The sequence below is a fragment of the Cyclopterus lumpus genome, chromosome 1 (assembly GCF_009769545.1).
Source record: "Cyclopterus lumpus isolate fCycLum1 chromosome 1, fCycLum1.pri, whole genome shotgun sequence".
In the NCBI taxonomy this organism is placed as follows: domain Eukaryota; kingdom Metazoa; phylum Chordata; class Actinopteri; order Perciformes; family Cyclopteridae; genus Cyclopterus; species Cyclopterus lumpus.
Genome location: NC_046966.1, coordinates 23,404,852 through 23,425,003, shown reverse-complemented (window position 1 = coordinate 23,425,003; position 20,152 = coordinate 23,404,852). Strand labels below are relative to the sequence as shown.

The 20,152-nt window shown below is 45.0% G+C and overlaps 2 protein-coding genes across 4 annotated transcripts in view; one reads left to right on the top strand and one right to left on the bottom strand.

Annotated features, from left to right (window-relative positions):
• Positions 1-20,152, top strand: part of LOC117732666 (E3 ubiquitin-protein ligase TRIM21-like) — a 703,346-nt gene that overhangs the window by 486,346 nt on the left and 196,848 nt on the right. The gene's annotated exons all lie outside the window — the stretch shown is intronic.
• spred2a (sprouty related EVH1 domain containing 2a) lies at positions 1,760-19,854 on the bottom strand. Of its 2 annotated transcripts, none has more exons than XM_034536161.1 (6): positions 19,661-19,854; positions 6,758-6,932; positions 6,165-6,333; positions 5,426-5,490; positions 2,929-3,066; positions 1,760-2,605 (listed from the first exon to the last, which is right to left on the bottom strand). In XM_034536161.1, the coding sequence occupies exons 1-6, from the start codon at positions 19,684-19,686 to the stop codon at positions 1,904-1,906; spliced, it is 1,275 nt and encodes a 424-aa protein (XP_034392052.1). In that variant the 5' UTR covers positions 19,687-19,854; the 3' UTR covers positions 1,760-1,903. The 2 variants fall into 2 exon arrangements, with proteins under 2 accessions (XP_034392052.1, XP_034392053.1); XM_034536162.1 differs by lacking the exon at positions 19,661-19,854 and adding an exon at positions 8,191-8,402.

Below are 20,152 nucleotides of genomic sequence, written 5' to 3'. Positions count from 1 at the left end.
AAACCTCCAGACCACAAACCAGTAAAGACAGACCAGTATGACCAGCACACAACACAATGAGGTCAAAGTGGGTTTCTTTCATTAGCATGTTTTATAACGACAAAGTTGGGATCATTGATTTCAACGAAACTGAACGTATTCAATCGGACGTTTTGGAGACGGTCACCTTCTGGACTGGGAGCCGCCATCTTACTGGTCAAGACAAACTGGTTTATCGGTTCTGTTTGCTGGGAGGTGAGCGGAGTGCCCCCGCGGATCGTCAGGGAACCAGAGCTGCAAAACATTCACCGTATGTGGTTTAAGTAAGCTTTCAATGTACTAATATTAGCCTAGCTTAGCATAATGGAAAGAGCTGGTTAGCGTTCAATATACGAGGAGCTGGTTAGCCTAGCTCAGCATAAAGGAAACAGCTGGTTAGCTTTCAATATATGAGGAGCTGGTTAGCCTAGCTCAGCATAAAGGAAACAGCTGGTTAGCTTTCAATATATGAGGAACTGGTTAGCCTAGCTCAGCATAAAGGAAACAGCTGGTTAGCTTTCAATATATGAGGAGCTGGTTAGCCTAGCTCAGCATAAAGGAAACAGCTGGTTAGCTTTCAATATATGAGGAACTGGTTAGCCTAGCTCAGCATAAAGGAAACAGCTGGTTAGCTTTCAATATATGAGGAACTGGTTAGCCTAGCTCAGCATAAAGGAAACAGCTGGTTAGCTTTCAATATACGAGGAACTGGTTAGCCTAGCTCAGCATAAAGGAACCAGCTGGTTAGCTTTCAATATACGAGGAACTGGTTAGCCTAGCTCAGCATAAAGGAAACAGCTGGTTAGCTTTCAATATATGAGGAACTGGTTAGCCTAGCGTAGCATAAAGGAAACAGCTGGCCTGGCAGTCGTTGCTGTTATATTTCCATACAAAACATTTTACAGGGACGGTAGATGCATTTTTAAACTTAGTCTTTATGCTAAGCTAGGCTAATAATGTCCTGAATCCCGCTCTGTATTAATTTGATGAGTATACACGTATGTCTCCATGTTTTGGTCCGGTTTGTGACATAACAGACAGACAGATGTCCGAACTTAGAGATAAATGAACTCCCTTTTCAGGTGAAATTATCTCACCGCATTTTTATTTTTTCATGAAATGATTGAATGCGTCCAAAAATGTTTAAAAAAAGGAGCAGCGTGAAGGATTTAGTGCAGTGAAAAAACGATGAGGTTGAAGATTGCAACCAACTAAAAACACCCGTCCGCTCACCCCCTCCCTTCACAAGCGTGTCGGAGAACCCCTCCCCCCCCCTTCCCCCCTGTTTGGTTTGTCCCTTCCGGACCACCGTAGAAAACGTAGAAGAGGACCCGTCGTTCCCTTACGTAGACATGAAGGGCTCATGCTAAGCTATCAAAAATACAACGATTCTTAGTTTCAGGTGATCACACACACACTAATGAAACCATAGTTATTAATATTATATTCCATTTCTGACATTTCCCCCTAAATCCTACACACTGTCCCTTTAAGGTGTCAATGAGCTGCTCAACAAACAAAACGACATTCATACTGACCTCATACAACGGTGAGGAAATGACATATTTAAGCCTTTAAAACAAATGAGTGTAAAAATATAAAGTACTCATACACCTATCTCTCTCTCTATATATATATATATATATATATATATATAAACATGTATATATAACGATCTATATATATATATATATATATATATATGTATAATTTTATATAGAAATGAAGAATCTTTGTTCAGTCTTTGTGAGAATTGGAAGCCATTGGGTCTCCAATGTCACAAAATATATAAAATAAAACCCACGGGCAACGTGTCTTCCTCCCTCTGTCGAGACAAAGTTCTGACAATCGGAGACCAAAAACGGTCGACATCGACAGCGAGGCCTCAGCCCACCGCTTTGTGCTTGCCGCCGCAGCACCGGCAGGCCACGCCGCAGCGGTAGCACGCCCTGAGGGGGGCGTAGCAGCACATGCACGGCGCCAGCAGCGACAGCCCCACCAGCGCCGTCCAGCGCAGGCAGAAGCGCTCGTCGCCGGTGTCGCAGGAGCACGGGTCCGAGTAATCGCCCTCCGTGTCCGACATGCAGTGGTACAGCAGGCTGTCGGCGCACCACATGAAGCTGACCCGCCGGATGCAGGTCCGGATGGGGTCGGGGGCCTCCTGGCAGCGGCCCCGCCCGTTGTCCTCGTGGTTGAACATGTCCTGGCAGTAAACGCAGCGCGAGCGCTCGCCGTCCTCCTTCCGCCTCTTGCCCTTGGGCTGCGCGGCTCGCGGCTGCACCGTCACCGCCGCCCTGCGGCCGCCGCCACCGCCACCGCCGCCGCACGGCTCCAGGCGACCCGGTTTGCCGTCGCAGCTCAGCGGGTACGGGTAGGCGTAGTCGCGCTTGGGCGGCTCGCTCTTGGCGAAGTGTACGTAGGCGCGGAGGTCGTCGTCGGGCCAGGGGCCCAGTTTGTCGCGCGCGGAGTTGGCGTGCCGGTAGTCCTCGTAGCCGGTGAGCCAGCAGCTGCGCTCGCGGGGGTTGATGCGCACGATCTCCTCGTCCTCCACCTGGAAGCTGACGTGGCGAGGGAACATGTGCACCGCCTGCAGAGACACAAGAGGAGACAGAAACCGCTGAAAGGCTTCGTCCTCCCGGGGGGGTCAAGAGGTCAGCGGGAACAGGGGGGAACACAGCTGCGGACAGCGGTTCTCATCGCAAGGCCTTCTGGGTCGCCAGTTCTTCGTGCTCTCGGAATACATCTCAACAAACCAGATGCGTCTTTGCAGAAATGCAACATTTTACTGGTAATAATCTTTTGTATATATATAATATATTTATATATCTGTGACGTCCACGTCTGTAATCTACAATCACAAACTGAGGGTGCCTGAGAATAAGTCCCGCCTCCTCCAGGCTCTGCACTCACCTGGTCCAGGAAGTAGTGATCGGAGGGCCGGTGGTGCTCGTAGAAATGTCCCAGGATGCAGTGGTGCCGACGGGCCTCGCAGAAGCCGTGTGGCTTCTCTCTCTTCTGGGACGAGTTGGACGAGCTGTCGGTGGCCGTCTGGAGGACAGAGAGGAGACGTTTTTAGAAAGCCTGAACGCACCAGGTTGCGTCGCACCTCTGGCCACGCCCCCAATCAGTGATGTCACCGCGGGTCTGTTCACGTCCAAATCACACCAGACGTGCTCGATCCTTTTACTCAGCATGCTCTGCGATGACGGTGATGATGATGATGAGGATGATGAAGTTTTGGTCAAAACAATGATGAATGTCAGTTCTGCACGAGCTCCTTCTCCTCCGTATTTTAACTGGAAACTGATATTTTCTAAAGAAAAGAAGAAGGAAAAAAAACATCTGCCGGCTGCGGTTGGTTGTTCCTCGTCACATGACTTACTTGCTTTTTTGAGCGCCATCCTCATGTCTACGTGAACAACGATGGATTGGAAGGACGTGTTCCTTCGATGAGATTTCTCTGTCCACGTGAACAAAAACACGAAACCAGCACCGTTCTCGTGCAAAGCCGGTAAAAAAAAAACAACTACATTTTTTTTTTTGCAAAACTTGCCGAACGGTGAAGAGAGCCACGAGTCTGCAGCTGGAAGAAGGAGGGTCAGTCACATCATTTATAGGAGGTAGCTGTGGGACGTACGTCACCGGGGGAGCTTTGTGTTAGTTGCAGTACGCACGGCTGCGTGCAAGAGGGAATATTATCGGAGTACATCGTCTTTATCTTTAAGGGCATAAAAACATTTGTGAACGTCGAACCTTTTAATCCTGACTTCTGACCGAAAGGTCGGCGGCACTGAGTGAAAACTCTTCTTTTATTCCGGCTCGTGATGTAAAACCAGCTGAGCGTCGACACTCCGCCAGACTTCTCTGTGGAGCTTTTATTGGGCCCGTGCTCGGTCCGGCGGGGGTTTTCGACGCGAGCCGCAGCTTTTTCATGTAGTACACGCAGGAACCCGAGGAACCCGAGGAACCCGCAGAACTTTAAGCGAATAAAAACGTCTCTCTCGCATTTATGGCTTGGAACAAACTGTCATTTTGCTTTTTATTTTACATTTCTGTCAAAACTCGATGAAAATAGGCCTCTCTTTTTCTTTTTTTTAAAACTGTTTTGTAACGTGGCGAATTCTCTTAAGACTTTACTCGTGTTCACATTTTGCGACACAGCTGGACTCAAAGTGCTTTAAAAAAGCTCCGTAGTTTCATAACCACATCATTCATCCTCCTGCTGTTTCTCCAACAAACCCGATCCAGCAGTGGGTCAGGATCTCCTCCGTTATCCAGGGGCCTCCAGAGGAAGCACCACTTCATGACGGGGGGAGGGAGGGGTTTATTTACTTCATCTACATCCTCATTGTCCTCTGAGCCTCTTCAGCGCCTCTGAGTCCAACTCTTCCTCCTCCTCACCTCCTCCTCCACCTCCTCCTCGGGGAGCCAGACCTGCAGACAGGACGGGGTTCGGCCACGTTCCCCTCCCGTCAGCGCCGGCTCTCCTCTAAAACGAGGCCAGCTATGTAAACAGGCGGCTCGGTGACGGATCACCGACAGGTCGGAGACGCTCCTCGCCGTAGCTGGACGTCCTGCTGGAAAAAAAACGTATACGCCCTCTTTTCTTCGAAGCCAATGGAAAGACGGGAAAAAAAAAACGAAGAAGGAAGCGGGACCCGGTGCCTTGATGGGAGGACGGAGGCGGAGGAGACGTAGACCTTGAATGTGCGCTGTGTTCGTGTGAAGAGACGACCGCACCTGTGTCGGGTTGGTCGGTTTCCAGAGAAGAGCTCTAGCTGTCCCCCCCCCCCCCCGTTTCCAGTCTCTATGCTAAGCTATACGCTAACCTTGAGCTTAAGTGACACAAAATCACTCCCATGTGGTCAGCACATAAAAATAATAATAAAACACAGCACAGTGGTTTTCTTTTACAAATCAGAAGAGAAAGAAAGACAGTGAGGTGTGTGTTTGTGTACTTGTCAAAAACACCACAGGATGCCAAACCTTTCCCGTTCTTCATGCTTCCTGTCTGACATCCTCAAAAGCCCAACACACACACACACACACACGCGGACACACACACACAGCGTCTTCTGTCCAAATCTGAAACCCCAAATAACCCCAAAAAACAGCCCCTCCCCCATATTTTCCTCCCGATAAAATATAGAAAAACTCGAGAGGGACGAACACAGATCCTTCCCAGGAATGTTTGTTGCATTATGACGCACAGCGTTAACAAAATGAAGTAATAAATGGATCATATTGACGAAAAGATGGAGATGAAGTTGTGAAAAATGTGTCTCTTTATTAATATTCCCTCAGACGACAAGATCCTGGACGTTCTAATGCGTTCCGAGTTCTATCGACGTCGTCGTCCTCAGTGCTCGTCAGTGTTTTATCAGCTGGAGGACGAAGAGTTTCTCACCGTGAAGACGTCGTCGTCGCCGAGCTCCGCCTCATTCTGCAGCGTCGATGAGGACGTGGTCGAGCCTGCAGGACAAACGGCTTCTTTTAATTCATTCGTTACTGAGCAAAGTAGTTGTGTTCTCTCAAACTTGACGTTAAAGTGTTTCTTTGGTGCATTTTAAGACGTTGCGCGTTAAATAACACGTTCATTTACCTCTTTGTGTACATTTCCCACGCACACTTTGCAACGAGGCGGTCTGTTTAAAGGAAAACTCGTACCATTATGGAAATAAGCTTGTTGCCTAATTTCCATAATTTTATCTATAGAACAGGGTGAGTTTTGCTTAGCTCAGCAAAAGGACTGAAACCTTAACTGTTAGCATATATGCTAACAAGCTAACACAAGCATATATGCTAACACAAGCTTAGACATTAGCTTGTGTTCGCATATAGGAGGATGACGTCGATAAGCTTGGAAGGCTTTAGAACGTCCAGCATTATCTTGTGTTAGCATATATGCTAACACAATGTTTTAGCTTGTGTTAGCTTGTTAGCTGGGTTTTATTTAAATTCACAAAAATGTGCAACTTCCCCGTAAGTCTTATTCACTTGTACGACATAAACAGGTGATTGGCTAACACTGTTATTCTCTAGTTTTTAGTCTCTTGAAGGTCATCCCAATACTTTGCCATACTTTATCCTCCCCCGAGTTGTTTCTTTCTTCTTCTTCTTCTTCTTCTTCTTCGAAGTGTGCGTACCTTCGGTCAGGTCCTCCAAGGCCTTCCTCACCCCGCGGTCGAAGGCTCTGGCGTCGGCCGGGCTCTGGAAGGTCAGACCGCACTTCCTGTTGTCCACTCTCCAGTGGTGGAACGTGGGCGTGGCCTTCGTGTAGACCAGATCCTTCTTCAAGAAGCACTCCAGGATCACCTGGAAAAACAAAAATCACACGAGACGACCTGAACGATGAATTCAATGCAGTGGGAATTGACAATTTAGGAGTTTTTATGCTGTGAGACGTGATGTTGACGGCTATGAATGTATGCTGATGTACATGTGGCGTTGATACCATAACAAGCTGTAAAGCCAACAGGTTTGAGACTTAAAATAAGTTCAGAATAATAGAGGGTGGTCATACAAACACGTGAGAAAACATAATGTTTGTGAACGTTTTCCTTCATCCTCTCATATAAACAACGCGTTCACAGGACAAAGGATTGCTTTATATGTAACGTATGCATTTTTAGGGTGAGATACACGGACGAAGGAGACCTGAGCGTCAAAGAAAAGAGACATCTATACACAGAAAAGATGTGACCCCCTTTTCATGGACCCGGACCGCGGCTGCACCGACCTGCTTGTCTTTGAGGCGTTCTCCGTGGATGAGGAAGGTGTTGCGTCCCAGCAGTTCGCTCGGCAGCAGCCTGCACACGCCCACTCGGCTCAGGCAGCCGTCCTGCGCCAACCAGCCGCCGCTCGAATCGTCTCTGGTCATCACCACCGCTTTGACGCGCACAATGTAGCTGTCACTGCAACGGGGACGGAGAGACACGCACCGGTTACACCGGTTACACCGGTCAACGTGCCGGCAGCGGGCGGAAAAAACAGTTTTTACAATCTAGATAACAGGCGGGGACCAAGTCGTTGTTTTGCAGTCAAGTGCCGAGTCCCAAACTTTGAGATTTGAGTCCTTCACGGGTGATAATGCTGTTTTTCTTGCAGCTAATGGACGGAGAAGAAGACCTGTCAATCATAAGGTAGGCCCGCCTTAAAGCGTACCCTGCTTTATGGTCTGTTTGACTCTAAATTACCATAATTTACTAAATAAACATCACGCTGTATTGAAGAAGACTTGAAACTAGAGATTGAGACCAAAAACTCATGTTTACAATGTTTACTGAGGGAATAAATCAAGAGAGAAGTAGTCATTTATATAGACTTCTATACAACCAGAGGAGTCGCCCCCTGGTGGTCAGGAGAGAGAATGCAGCTTTAACACATGAAGCATAGACTTCTATACAACCAGAGGAGTCGCCCCCTGGTGGTCAGGAGAGAGAATGCAGCTTTAACACATGACGCATAGACTTCTATACAACCAGAGGAGTCGCCCCCTGGTGGTCAGGAGAGAGAATGCAGCTTTAACACATGAAGCATAGACTTCTATACAACCAGAGGAGTCGCCCCCTGGTGGTCAGGAGAGAGAATGCAGCTTTAACACATGAAGCATAGACTTCTATACAACCAGAGGAGTCGCCCCCTGGTGGTCAGTAGAGAGAATGCAGCTTTAACACACGAAGCACAGACTTCTATACAACCAGAGGAGTCGCCCCCTGGTGGTCAGTAGAGAGAATGCAGCTTTAACACATGAAGCATAGACTTCTATACAACCAGAGGAGTCGCCCCCTGGTGGTCAGTAGAGAGAATGCAGCTTTAACACATGAAGCACAGACTTCTATACAACCAGAGGAGTCGCCCCTTGGTGGTCAGTAGAGAGAATGCAGCTTTAACACATGAAGCAAAGACTTCTATACAACCAGTCGCCTGGTAGAACCGGAAGTTGCCGAGTTCATGTCAGTGGTGTTGTCAAATCAGAACATGCAGTGCTGATAACAACTCCCTGTCCTTTATGTTCTTTACTGAACATAACATTACTCACCTGTGACACACAAACACACAGAAAACCAAAACAAACCCTTGTCTGATCTGCCGGGGAAAAAAAAAAAATGGAGACGCGTCGAGGTAAAATATAAAAAATAAAAAAGATAACACACTCTCTCTCCGTCTTGCCTTTTATACTCAGACATCTCTCGTACATCCTGTTTCCACGGTCACAGTGTCACGCCGGTCTCCGTTGACGACAGGCTGTCGAGCCGTGCTGCCGCACGCCGCCAACGCCACATCCTAACGGGCCTCGCACACACACACACACACACACACACGCACACACTGCTTCCCTCCGCTGTGTGATTCAGCCTGCCTGTCAAACAGATGGTGCTCGTGTGTGTAGCATGAGTCATCACTGCATTTGCCGGCAGCATACAGTGACACACACACACACACACACACACACACACACACACAGGAGGGACTATATACCAGAGTTTGGTTCCAAAATGAGAGATCCTCCATTTGCAAACAGTGACACCTTCACTTACAAAATGACTGATGATGTAAAATATATTTTACAGGCTTCAGTTTGTCTTTTTTTCGCCGGTCAGTCGGTGGGTTTGTCTCTCCAACACATCGGACCAGACAGAAATCATCCACGCAACTGCTATCCATGAAAAAAAAGGTTCATAACAACTCAAGCCCTAGTATTTAAAGTTCTGTCCATCGTCTCTATGCTATAACTTTGACGGGTTCCATGTGGCTGCTTCCTGAAGATCAATTAAAACCTAAATAGAGTAAATTCATGTGGTCACATGACCGTGGTGTACGTTGTCGAGTGAACTGCTGAACAGCTGATCCCCGTCAACGTCTCTATCCAATATAATGGGAGTCCATTTTAGAGCCTAAAAATATAAATTATAAAACCGACAAGAGTCCGAACGGCTGACGGATGTTAGTGTCGTCATGGTTACAAGTGACGACAAGTCTTTTCAATGGCCCTTCAGTGATCGGATGCACCAGATCAGACGCTTCAAAGCGACCCGATCGGACAGCAATCGGTGGAAAAACACATTTACTTTCCCATAATTTCCCAGACTCCTCTGGTTGTATAGAAGTCTATGCTTCATGTGTTAAAGCTGCATTCTCTCTCCTGACCACCAGGGGGCGACTCCTCTGGTTGTATAGAAGTCTATATAAATGACTCTACTTCTCTTGATGTATTCCCTCAGTAAACATTGTAAACATCAGTTTTTGGTCTCAATCTCTAGTTTCAAGTCTTCTTCAATACAGCGTGATGTTCATTTAGTAAATTATGGTCATTTAGAGTCAAATAAAGCATCTCTCGTACATCCTGTTTACACTTTAGGGTGGGGCTTGAGGTGATTGACAGGTCTCTACCAGAGTCCATACAGCATTGCTACGTCGCTCCTAAATTCTCCAAATATGGTCACTTTTGTTCACTGGTCGCAAAAAAAAAACAAGATGGCGACGGACAAAACCCAAGACAGGAACTCCCGTGTGGGGGGTAAGCTCAAAAGTTTCGATCGTTCCCACACGATGGCCTCACCTCACTAAGATCTAAACTCAATGTGGCGCGGACGCCCCCCACCAGGTGTGGTCCACATGATCCGATCTCAGAGCGCGCAGACTCGCCGCGATCGGATAACAAAAGTCGCATTAAAAATACAGACGTAGCCACGACACGGACAATACAACCGACTTTAATATGTGCGTCATAAAAGATGCAATGTTTTAGTCAGCATCCGCACATTTGTCTGAATGGCTCCATTGTGATGTAGCTCTGTGTGTTGTATAATATCACAGCACACACACACACATTCACACACAGCACGTCCCCCTGAAGGTCTTTCCAGGTTAGAAAATGTAGGTTGAATGTTAGTGGGAGGACTGCTCTTATCAGGAGTGTGTGTGTGTGTCAGGCTCATAAAGAGAAGGTCAAAAGTGTATATTGTACAACGCCCACCTCCACCCGGACACAGGTGCGGTGATGTCATCCAACGGACTCACAAAGACACAAAGTCCAACGACCAGCGAGGTTTCGTTTGCACGTGAAAATCTCCTCAAAGTCGGTTTGCTGGATGTCGGACGATCGGACCAATCGAAGCTCTTTTCGCCTTCGTCAAACACGCACTGATAAGACGCAAACCTCAGCTCCAAAATTAAAATAAAGTCAAATGTTCCTTTAGCAAATAGACATTAAAAAAATGTAAATGAATAGTCTTATTGTTGCATCTCACTAGGCTTTTTAATTGTTTTATCATTTTGCATACATGTTATTATTTTGGAAGTTTCGTATAATAAGTTTATTATATAATGTGAATTAAAAATCAGCTCCTTAAGGACAAACATGTTCTCATTGAAGCTCATCAAAACCAAAAGGGTTGTTCTTGAAAATTGCAGTTTTAACACTTTTTTTTTTTTTTACAATATTTTCTCAATAAAAACATCCTGCACAAAAACATTGAAATGCATCAAAGTCAATGTTGCTGCTAATCCTTGACACATCCCATACTATGACATCGCTTTTTAAATACAAAACAACAGGCGTGTTTACAGGTCAAAGGTGATGACTCAGCTAATGTGTTTGTCCTAATGAGTAGGAGTAGCCAACACAATCTCTTTGCACTAAATTAAATGCCATTTCTTTAAAATCACCATATAAAATGGTGTGTTGTTTGGACTCAACACATATTTTAAAGTATCTTAATTAAATGAATATAGTTCACGTCCACATCAGCTGGTAATCATGACCAGCATTCAACGTTTTTCATGAAAGCGCCAACATAAACAACCAAAGAGCTGTGAGGGTGATCCCATGACCTTTAACACCTGATCACATCTGTTTCTCTCAACTCACAGGTGACACATATTCCTGGACAACTTCCCAGTGATACCAGTATACTAAAGCTCCAACATGCTAATCCATAAATCAGCTTGTAAATCGTAGACGAGAAGATGCTCCATAAAAGAATAACACACCCATAGTTCAGTGTGAACAGAGACTAATAGCAGCTAACACAGTATGACTTTTCATCAAATAACAGCTAACACAGTACGACTTTTCATCAAAAAACAGCTAACACAGTACGACTTTTCATCAAATAACAGCTAACACAGTACGACTTTTCATCAAAAAACAGCTAACGCAATACGACTTTTCATCAAATAGCAACTAACGCAATACGACTTTTCATCAAAAAACAGCTAACGCAATACGACTTTTCATCAAAAAACAGCTAACACAATACGACTTTTCATCAAATAACAGCTAACACAGTACGACTTTTCATCAAAAAACAGCTAACGCAATACGACTTTTCATCAAATAGCAACTAACGCAATACGACTTTTCATCAAAAAACAGCTAACGCAATACTACTTTTCATCAAATAGCAACTAACGTAATACGACTTTTCATCAAATAACAGCTAACGCAATACGACTTTTCATCAAATAACAGCTAACGCAATACGACTTTTCATCAAAAAACAGCTAACGCAATACGACTTTTCATCAAATAACAGCTAACGCAATACGACTTTTCATCAAATAGCAACTAACGCAATACGACTTTTCATCAAATAACAGCTAACGCAATACGACTTTTCATCAAATAACAGCTAACGCAATACGACTTTTCATCAAATAGCAACTAACGTAATACGACTTTTCATCAAATAACAGCTAACGCAATACGACTTTTCATCAAATAACAGCTAACGCAATACGACTTTTCATCAAATAACAGCTAACGCAATACGACTTTTCATCAAATAGCAACTAACGCAATACGACTTTTCATCAAATAACAGCTAACGCAATACGACTTTTCATCAAATAACAGCTAACGCAATACGACTTTTCATCAAATAACAGCTAACGCAATACGACTTTTCATCAAATAGCAACTAACGCAATACGACTTTTCATCAAATAACAGCTAATGCAATACGACTTTTCATCAAATAACAGCTAACGCAATACGACTTTTCATCAAATAACAGCTAACGCAATACGACTTTTCATCAAATAACAGCTAACGCAATACGACTTTTCATCAAATAGCAGCTAACGCAATACGACTTTTCATCAAATAGCAGCTAACGCAATACGACTTTTCATCAAATAACAGCTAACGCAATACGACTTTTCATCAAATAACAGCTAACGCAATACGACTTTTCATCAAATAGCAGCTAACGCAATACGACTTTTCATCAAATAGCAGCTAACGCAATACGACTTTTCATCAAATAACAGCTAACGCAATACGACTTTTCATCAAATAACAGCTAACGCAGTACGACTTTTCATCAAAGCTCCAACATAAACATAAACCAAATAGCTGTGAGGGATGATCCCTGACAAGCTGTGCAGACGTCAACAATAATAACAAACTGAGGGTCGGATAGACCATTAACTCCGCCTCCAAGCGAATACAAGATCTTGGAGGATTATAGTCATCTTCTCATAGACTTCTATACAATCTGATTCCCTTTTGCACCCGGAGGAGTCGCCCCCTGCTGGTCAGTGGAGAGAATCCACGTTTCACTTCTGCATTGGCTAGAACCCCTCAGCACTTCCACACTCCTGATCCTCCGTATTTATTTATTACTGCAGCTCAGTTTGGATGACAGGCAATAGGAAATAGAATATAAATAAATGGTCATTCACACTTTAGTACAAAAACACGATGAAACAAATAGCCAATTACGTTTTAGTTCTTCCCTCGCTTCAGGCTCAAAGTCAAAACTAGATTTCGTGCAATGACATCATCATGACATCATCATGACATCATGCGAAATGTCCAACCGTCTTCATCTAATATTGATTCCAGTGGTTGGAAACCAGAGCTCGTTTGAACGGGCGAAAAAGAAGCTGCAGCGGGAACTGCGTGTTTGGCATGAAGGTTCTCCTCCAATCAGAGTGGTTCCCGAGTCCCCTAAAAAAGAAACCTGCCCTTGGTTCCTGCGGGGGGGAACCGGCGACGCGTAGTTATTTATGGAGGCCCCGGTGTGGCCCACAAACCGCCAGTTGGACATCCCTGCCCTCAAACGGCCCCCCATCCTCAGAGGACACGCGGTAATGAAACGGGCTGCTGAGAGCACTTTAACAACAGTGTGTGGATGCACTTAAACAAACAGCATCGCACACACACACACACACACACACACACACACACACACACACACACACACAGCTGACCAGAGATGCAGATAATAGCCTCTGGTGGTCTGTTTGCTCCATTATCATGAAAGACAAACACACATAACTACACAGAATGCTCCCACAGGAACACACGTGTTGTCAATCACACACACACACACACACACACACACACACACACACACACACACACACACACAGTCCATCCGGACTCATGACTTCATCATCATCAGCGTAGAAAACCTCGTGTCTCGGAGGTCTGGATCAGCAGATGGTGTTTTTGATTTCTCTCAAACTTCCCAACGACTTCCTTCACAAAGAGAAAGTGTGCGAGATGTTTTTCACGTTTTAGAGGTCGTTGGTTTCTTTGGGGGGGTGGAGGTGGGTTTGCGTTAGTCACCGGATGTGTGAAACGTGAGCGGCGGGGAAGTCGATCCGCATCGACCCGAAAAGGGAAATCCATCTTCCATTAGTGGCTCCAGGTGAAGTCCTGCAGGAACCTCAGAGGAGTTCGGGGTGATGCTGCCCGACAAAAAAAACCAAATGTGTGTTTTCTAACACGCGATGAGAAGGATACATCTCATGGCAGCTCATCAGGGAGCCTTCAGGGGGCGGACATGATCCCCAGGAATGTATGGTTTGGTGGTCCAAGAGGTTCAAATCTCCAACAGCATTTCAATTACTGTATTTCAACTTTACCCTGAAATATAGTCACTGAAACAGTGTTTATATGTAAAATTACTGCGTAATACTTCTTATATAGTCCATTTTGTGGGTGTAAAATCAGTCCATGGGCTAATATGGACTGATGTGTTTGTATATGAGAATATGGACAGTTAGTGACGTGGATTTCTGTTCCTGTTTACGTGTCGTAAACAACAGCTTCCAGGGAGAAAGTTACAAAACTCCCTCATATTCAACGGCCCGTAACTTTTATTCCGGTGAAGTCGGAGAGTTCAAAGTGACGCATCGGCGTCCCGTTATTCTCATGAAACATCCATCTCGTTTACGGGTCTCGTAACTCGTCTGATGTTCCTCGTGTTTCTGCGTCTCCGGATCTTACGCTATAAAGTTGTTGTTTTTTTTAACAACCTCCGGTATTGGTTTGATTATTAAACGAAACGACCGGTTTCTCGGAAAACACCCTGAATGCGTCACACCGGTGACCTGAGATAATATTCTATAATGTAAATCACGTCGGCCAGAAATAAACACTAATAGGTTGGAAATGAATTCCCCAATTTTAATGATTTGTAGGATGAAATCAATAAATAATCAAATTCATGTTAAAGCGATAAAAAAGTTTTTCCATTGGTGTCGTGGATAAAATTTAATTTATGACGGCCTTTAAAGATATGTTACATATACACATATTTTGAAGACACTACCGGGAAATAAATTAACTAATAAATATAACCATGAAACTTCCCCAGTTGATTACTGACATTAAGACAATTATTTGTTTGTATTACACGTTTTCTGAACCTTTGGTGAATTTAGGATAAATCTACAGACGTAAAAAATAAACAGCTAAATGTGTATTTGGGATGTTTTCTTTTCACAAGCCTGAACGAAGACGTGTTATGGAAAAAAAAAAGAAAATAAATCTCGAAAATGACCAGCGCATGAAAAACAATGTTTTTTTGGCCTAAGATAAATAAATGATCTTTTTTTTTAATCAAGTTAAATATTTGTCTCCACGTCTACGACCAGCGGAAGTGACCGTGCGCCAGCAGCTCTGATGGAGGTCAGCGCTGATATAAAATCGATGTCGTCCTTTGTGGGTGGAGCCGGAGCACCGGGGGGACGCCGCCGCCCGCTGACCTTTCCTCAAAGTCACTTTCAACCCCTCCCCCCTCCCCCTCCGGCGTTATCGACAGCTCTCTGTGGGGCTGGTCCGGGGGCATCGGTTTGCCCGATCAATACCCCCCCCCCTCCCTCCCCACATAGGGAAGAGTTTCGGTTCCTCACCGTTCAATGAAATCCAAGAAGGCTCCAAACAAAAACAATGAAAACTCCCGAGCAGGTATCGGATCGCCTCCCCTTGCTCGTTGGGGAAGCTGCAGAGCTGCTGCTGCTGTTGTTGTTATTGTTGACTACACAAGACGATGACACTCCTTCACCAATGAGGAGCAACACAGCAGTCTGTGTTCATTAAACAACATTCACGTTTACCTTTTAGATATTTGGAGGACACTTTTGACCAAAGTGTGCTACTGTAGCTACGTACGTAAGCTACGGTAAGCTACCTAATGTAAACTATGGTAAGTTATGTAATGTAAGCTACGGTAAACTACGTAATGTAAGCTAAGGTAAGCTACGTAATGTAAGCTACGTAATGTAAGCTAAGGTAAGCTACGTAATGTAAGCTACGTAATGTAAGCTATGTAATGTAAGCTACGTAATGTAAGCTATGTAATGTAAGCTACGTAATGTAAGCTATGTAATGTAAGCTACGTAATGTAAGCTACGTAATGTAAGCTATGTAATGTAAGCTACGGTAAACTACGTAATGTAAGCTAAGGTAAGCTACGTAATGTAAGCTACGTAATGTAAGCTATGTAATGTAAGCTACGGTAAACTACGTAATGTAAGCTAAGGTAAGCTACGTAATGTAAGCTACGTAATGTAAGCTATGTAATGTAAGCTACGTAATGTTAGCTATGTAATGTAAGCTACGTAATGTAAGCTATGTAATGTAAGCTACGGTAAACTACGTAATGTAAGCTAAAGTAAGCTACGTAATGTAAGCTACGTAATGTAAGCTATGTAATGTAAACTACGGTAAGCTACGTAATGTAAGCTACGTAATGTAAGCTATGTAATGTAAGCTACGTAATGTAAGCTATCTAATGTAAGCTAAGGTAAACTACGTAATGTAAGCTACGTAATGTAAGCTATGTAATGTAAGCTACGTAATGTTAGCTATGTAATGTAAGCTACGTAATGTAAGCTATGTAATGTAAGCTACGGTAAACTACGTAATGTAAGCTACGTAATGTAAGCTACGTAATGTAAGCTATGTAATGTAAGCTACGGTAAACTAGGTAATGTAAGCTAAGGTAAGCTACGTAATGTAAGCTACGTAATGTAAGCTATGTAATGTAAGCTACGTAATGTAAGCTATGTAATGTAAGCTACGGTAAACTACGTAATGTAAGCTAAGGTAAGCTACGTAATGTAAGCTACGTAATGTAAGCTATGTAATGTAAGCTACGTAATGTTAGCTATGTAATGTAAGCTATGTAATGTAAGCTACGGTAAACTACGTAATGTAAGCTAAAGTAAGCTACGTAATGTAAGCTACGTAATGTAAGCTATGTAATGTAAACTACGGTAAGCTACGTAATGTAAGCTAAGGTAAGCTACGTAATGTAAGATATGTAATGTAAGCTACGGTAAGCTATGGTAAACTACGGTAAGCTAGGTAATGTAAGCTACGGTAGCTCAATGCTAGATGGAGAAGGATATTATCATATTAAGTGAGTAAGTACTCTAGGACGAGGACGTTTTTCAAGTGATTTCATAAAGTGAGATACATATTCTCCTTATTTATAATCTGTTCGGACGCATCTTTTACGAGGCTTTTTTTCCTTATCATTAAGAGCGTGGGCTTTTAATTTTAAGTGCATGACTCATTGGTTTTCCCGCTCAGATTCAGTCATTCTTCGCCCCTCGCACTCAAAAAGCTGCTTGCTCTTGCATTTTGCTCTGCTTCTTGCTCAAGCTGTGTGCTCGCACTCAAGATATATTGTTGCTAACACAGATTTCTGGATCCTGCAGCCCTTCTCCTCTTCTGAAACGTCAAAATCCTCCTAAATATATGCGCAATATTTGTTAAAAGCGTTAAACGTGTTTAAAAATACTATTTTAAATCAACTGCCGTGTCTACGAACTCAATAAAACCTCTTCGTTTGGTACAAATCACTCAGTCAAAATAATTGAAAACTTGTTCAGCACCTAAAATAATCCCAGTCAGCATCAAAATATATATTATTAAATGTGACTCGGTCCTACAAAAACAAAAAAAGAACATTGGTTTTAATCAGTTTTTTTCAAATTACACATTCACACAAACAAAATTCATATCAACGAAAGCTCGCAGAGGGTTCGACTCGGCTGAGCTCATTTCTTACCCAGACGACAGATTTTTAGTGAGTAAATAAAACTGAAATTAAAAGTGTGAACGTGAGATCAAGAAAAAAAACAGGATTTCAACAAGTGACCATAGCGAGAGAAAGAAAGAAAAATGACACCCACACACGGCCTGCTACCTGCTTCTCTCTGCAGCCCCGGTGCAGTCTGGGTAAACATTTCACAAGGCGAGCCTTTCATCCGGCTGAACGCGGCTCGCGTGAGTCATGTGTTTACCTGCAGGGGTGTGCTCCGGCTCTCAGGCCCGCGCTCAAAGTCGACGTTCTTTATTACAATTAAGTCACAACATCTCGACGCCCGGAGGCTGCGAGCTTGTTCGGACAATCGCCCGGAAGTCTGCTGACACACACACACACACACACACACTCTGCTACTTCTATGCATCGTAGTCCATGGTGTGTACTTCAGCCTTTATCTGGACCCCGGGAGGCCGAACACCCGGACCCCGATTCATTTGATAAGCTCCATTACCGAGGGAACAAAACCATCCAGTGTTTTGGATCAGCGCGTCCGATCTAAAAGGTCTCATTGCGCGTGAAATAAACTTGTGCGGCCACGTCTGAGGTCGAGTGTTTCTACCCGCGGTCACGCGCTTCCAGAGAGTCTTTCCAGGAAGACGTTCGGGGGTGTTGCACTCATTTGTTCCCGTGAAAATGCTCAAATATTCACACTTCTGCAGACCTGAAGGACGTAACTCGGTTCTATTTCGTCTGGGGGAGTTCGGGACTTATTTTGAAGGGTAACTTTGGTATTTTTTGCCTCTTTTTTGTGGCGTCTAAGCGGCTGACGGGGGCCACCGTCGGTTCTCTGCTGAAGGAGAGAGCGCTGCAGCCGCTAGAACTGGTTGTAATGTAATCACATTGGGCAACTCCTCACCTCCAAAAAGTGCTCGTTTTTTTTGCGCCTTCTGTTTGTCGTCGTGTCACGTGACTTGCCAGCCGAAAGGCACGTGTGAGTCGGAGAAAAGGAGTCCAAAAAAGTGTAGCTTAGTGATATCTAAAAGGGTTTTTCGGCAACGTGGATGTGACGCCTGATTTCCGAACGAGACTTCTCGGGAGCGAGATGCACAAAAGGCCTCATAGAGAGAAAAAAAAACTTTTTTTATTTCCTCTGTTGGATTCTTTCCAAAGTGTTGCCGGACACTTCTAATATCCATCTGCAGCTTTATGAGTGGCAAAAACAAGCACTTTGGTGGACGTGTATATTGATGCCGAGGAGTCGCCTCGATTACATTGCAGCCTGTTTAGCCTTCTCCTTCAATCCTGGACTCCATTTAAAGTCGTCACCATCACTCACTCAATTACACATAGAAACATGGGGAAATATATAAATATATTTTTTTAAATGCCAGAATTACCCTCATGGAGCCGTTCAGGCCACGTTCAGACAACAGCTGGTTCAAGCACACATTTCTGCTCCGGAACTAAACGTTTTAATTCCGCTGTTTCGCTTCGCGCTCACTGCGACGGAGGATAACACGACACCGTGATAACTTTCTACAGTCGTAAAATCCTTCCTCGTTTAAATATTAACTCGCTGGGCCTCACTGATGATGGTTTGCTCCATTTACCGACGTGGGTTTTATCGCTGCACCAAGGCAAAACTTTCTACTCGGGCAATAAACCCGATTCCCATCCTCAAACTGGAGTCCTGGATCCATATTTAACTGTCTCATCTGCACCCGGAACCTTGTTTCTTCTTCTTTTGGGTAATTAAATAATACCAAACCCCTTCAGAGAGGGACTAATCCCCTCTTTAGTTGAACTGGTCACACAGCCTGTAGACATTATGCACCCTGGTGATGAGTCACAACATACAGTGGACTCGTTCGGAAAAGGGGGGTCATGAGCCAGAGAGGCCGCATCCTGCTGGTGGAGGAACCAGGAATCCAGGGAACCAGGAAACCAGGAAACCAGGAACTGGCTGTTTTCACGAAGGAAAGGAGGTGCAAACGCTCTGTTAACGAGAAACCTCCTCCGTCTGCTCGGTGGAGTCCATCATGATGCAAAACTGCCCCCCCATCGCCTCCTCTCTGTCATGACTGTATCCCAATCTGCAGGAGGCATGCACACCGACCTCAACCAACCTCTCCACGAGGAGGAGGAGGAGGAGGAGGAGGAGGAGAAGGAGGAGCCCCCCCCTCCATGCACCCCCTCAACACTGGAGCCCATAACAACATATCAGGACCAATCCCGATCCATGAGATCGACGCACGAGCGGCGGCGCGCCGATAAGACAGCTGATCACCATAACTAAATGATAATAAAGACCGCGTTGTTATTGTTGTTGTTATTGTTATACTCACTCGTCTGGTCGCGTGTCCTCGCTCATTGTTTCCGGTTCACCTCCGGTGCTCGGCTCGCGCCGCGGCGGCACTGCGCGGTGTCTTCATGTCTCCTCGCCCTTCAGCGGCAGAAGCGGCGGCGGCGGCGGATCCGGTTCCCTCCCGCTCCGCGCGCGCGCGCGCTCCGATCTCCAGTCCCCGGTGCGCGTTATGTATTCTCGGATCTCCGTCTCTCCTCCTCCCCACCACCCCCCCTTCACCACCTCCTCCAACACCACCACCACCACCACCTCTTCTTCTTCTTCTTCTTCTTCTTCTTCTTCTTCCTCCTCTTCTCCTTTCACTCCTCAATTACTGGAGCGCATCCGAAGAGGCGCATCCGATCTCCTCTCCCACCTCCTCCTGCTCCCACGCCTTTTCTTCTTCTTCTTCTTCTTCTTCCTCCTCCTCCTCCTCCTCCGCCGCCGCCTCCTCTACCTCCTCCCCCGCCGGACCGGGCTGGAATGCGGTGAC

What these genes read in the sequence shown, in the direction of transcription:
- spred2a (XM_034536161.1), bottom strand. Translation starts at nt 19,686, where the DNA reads ATGAGCGAGGACACGCGACCAGACGA. An exon ending in AACGCCTCAAAGACAAGCAG is followed by an intron (nt 6,334 to 6,757) that starts GTCGGTGCAGCC and finishes TTGTTTTTCCAG; the next exon opens with GTGATCCTGGAGTGCTTCTT. An exon ending in ATCACTACTTCCTGGACCAG is followed by an intron (nt 2,606 to 2,928) that starts GTGAGTGCAGAG and finishes GTGTCTCTGCAG; the next exon opens with GCGGTGCACATGTTCCCTCG.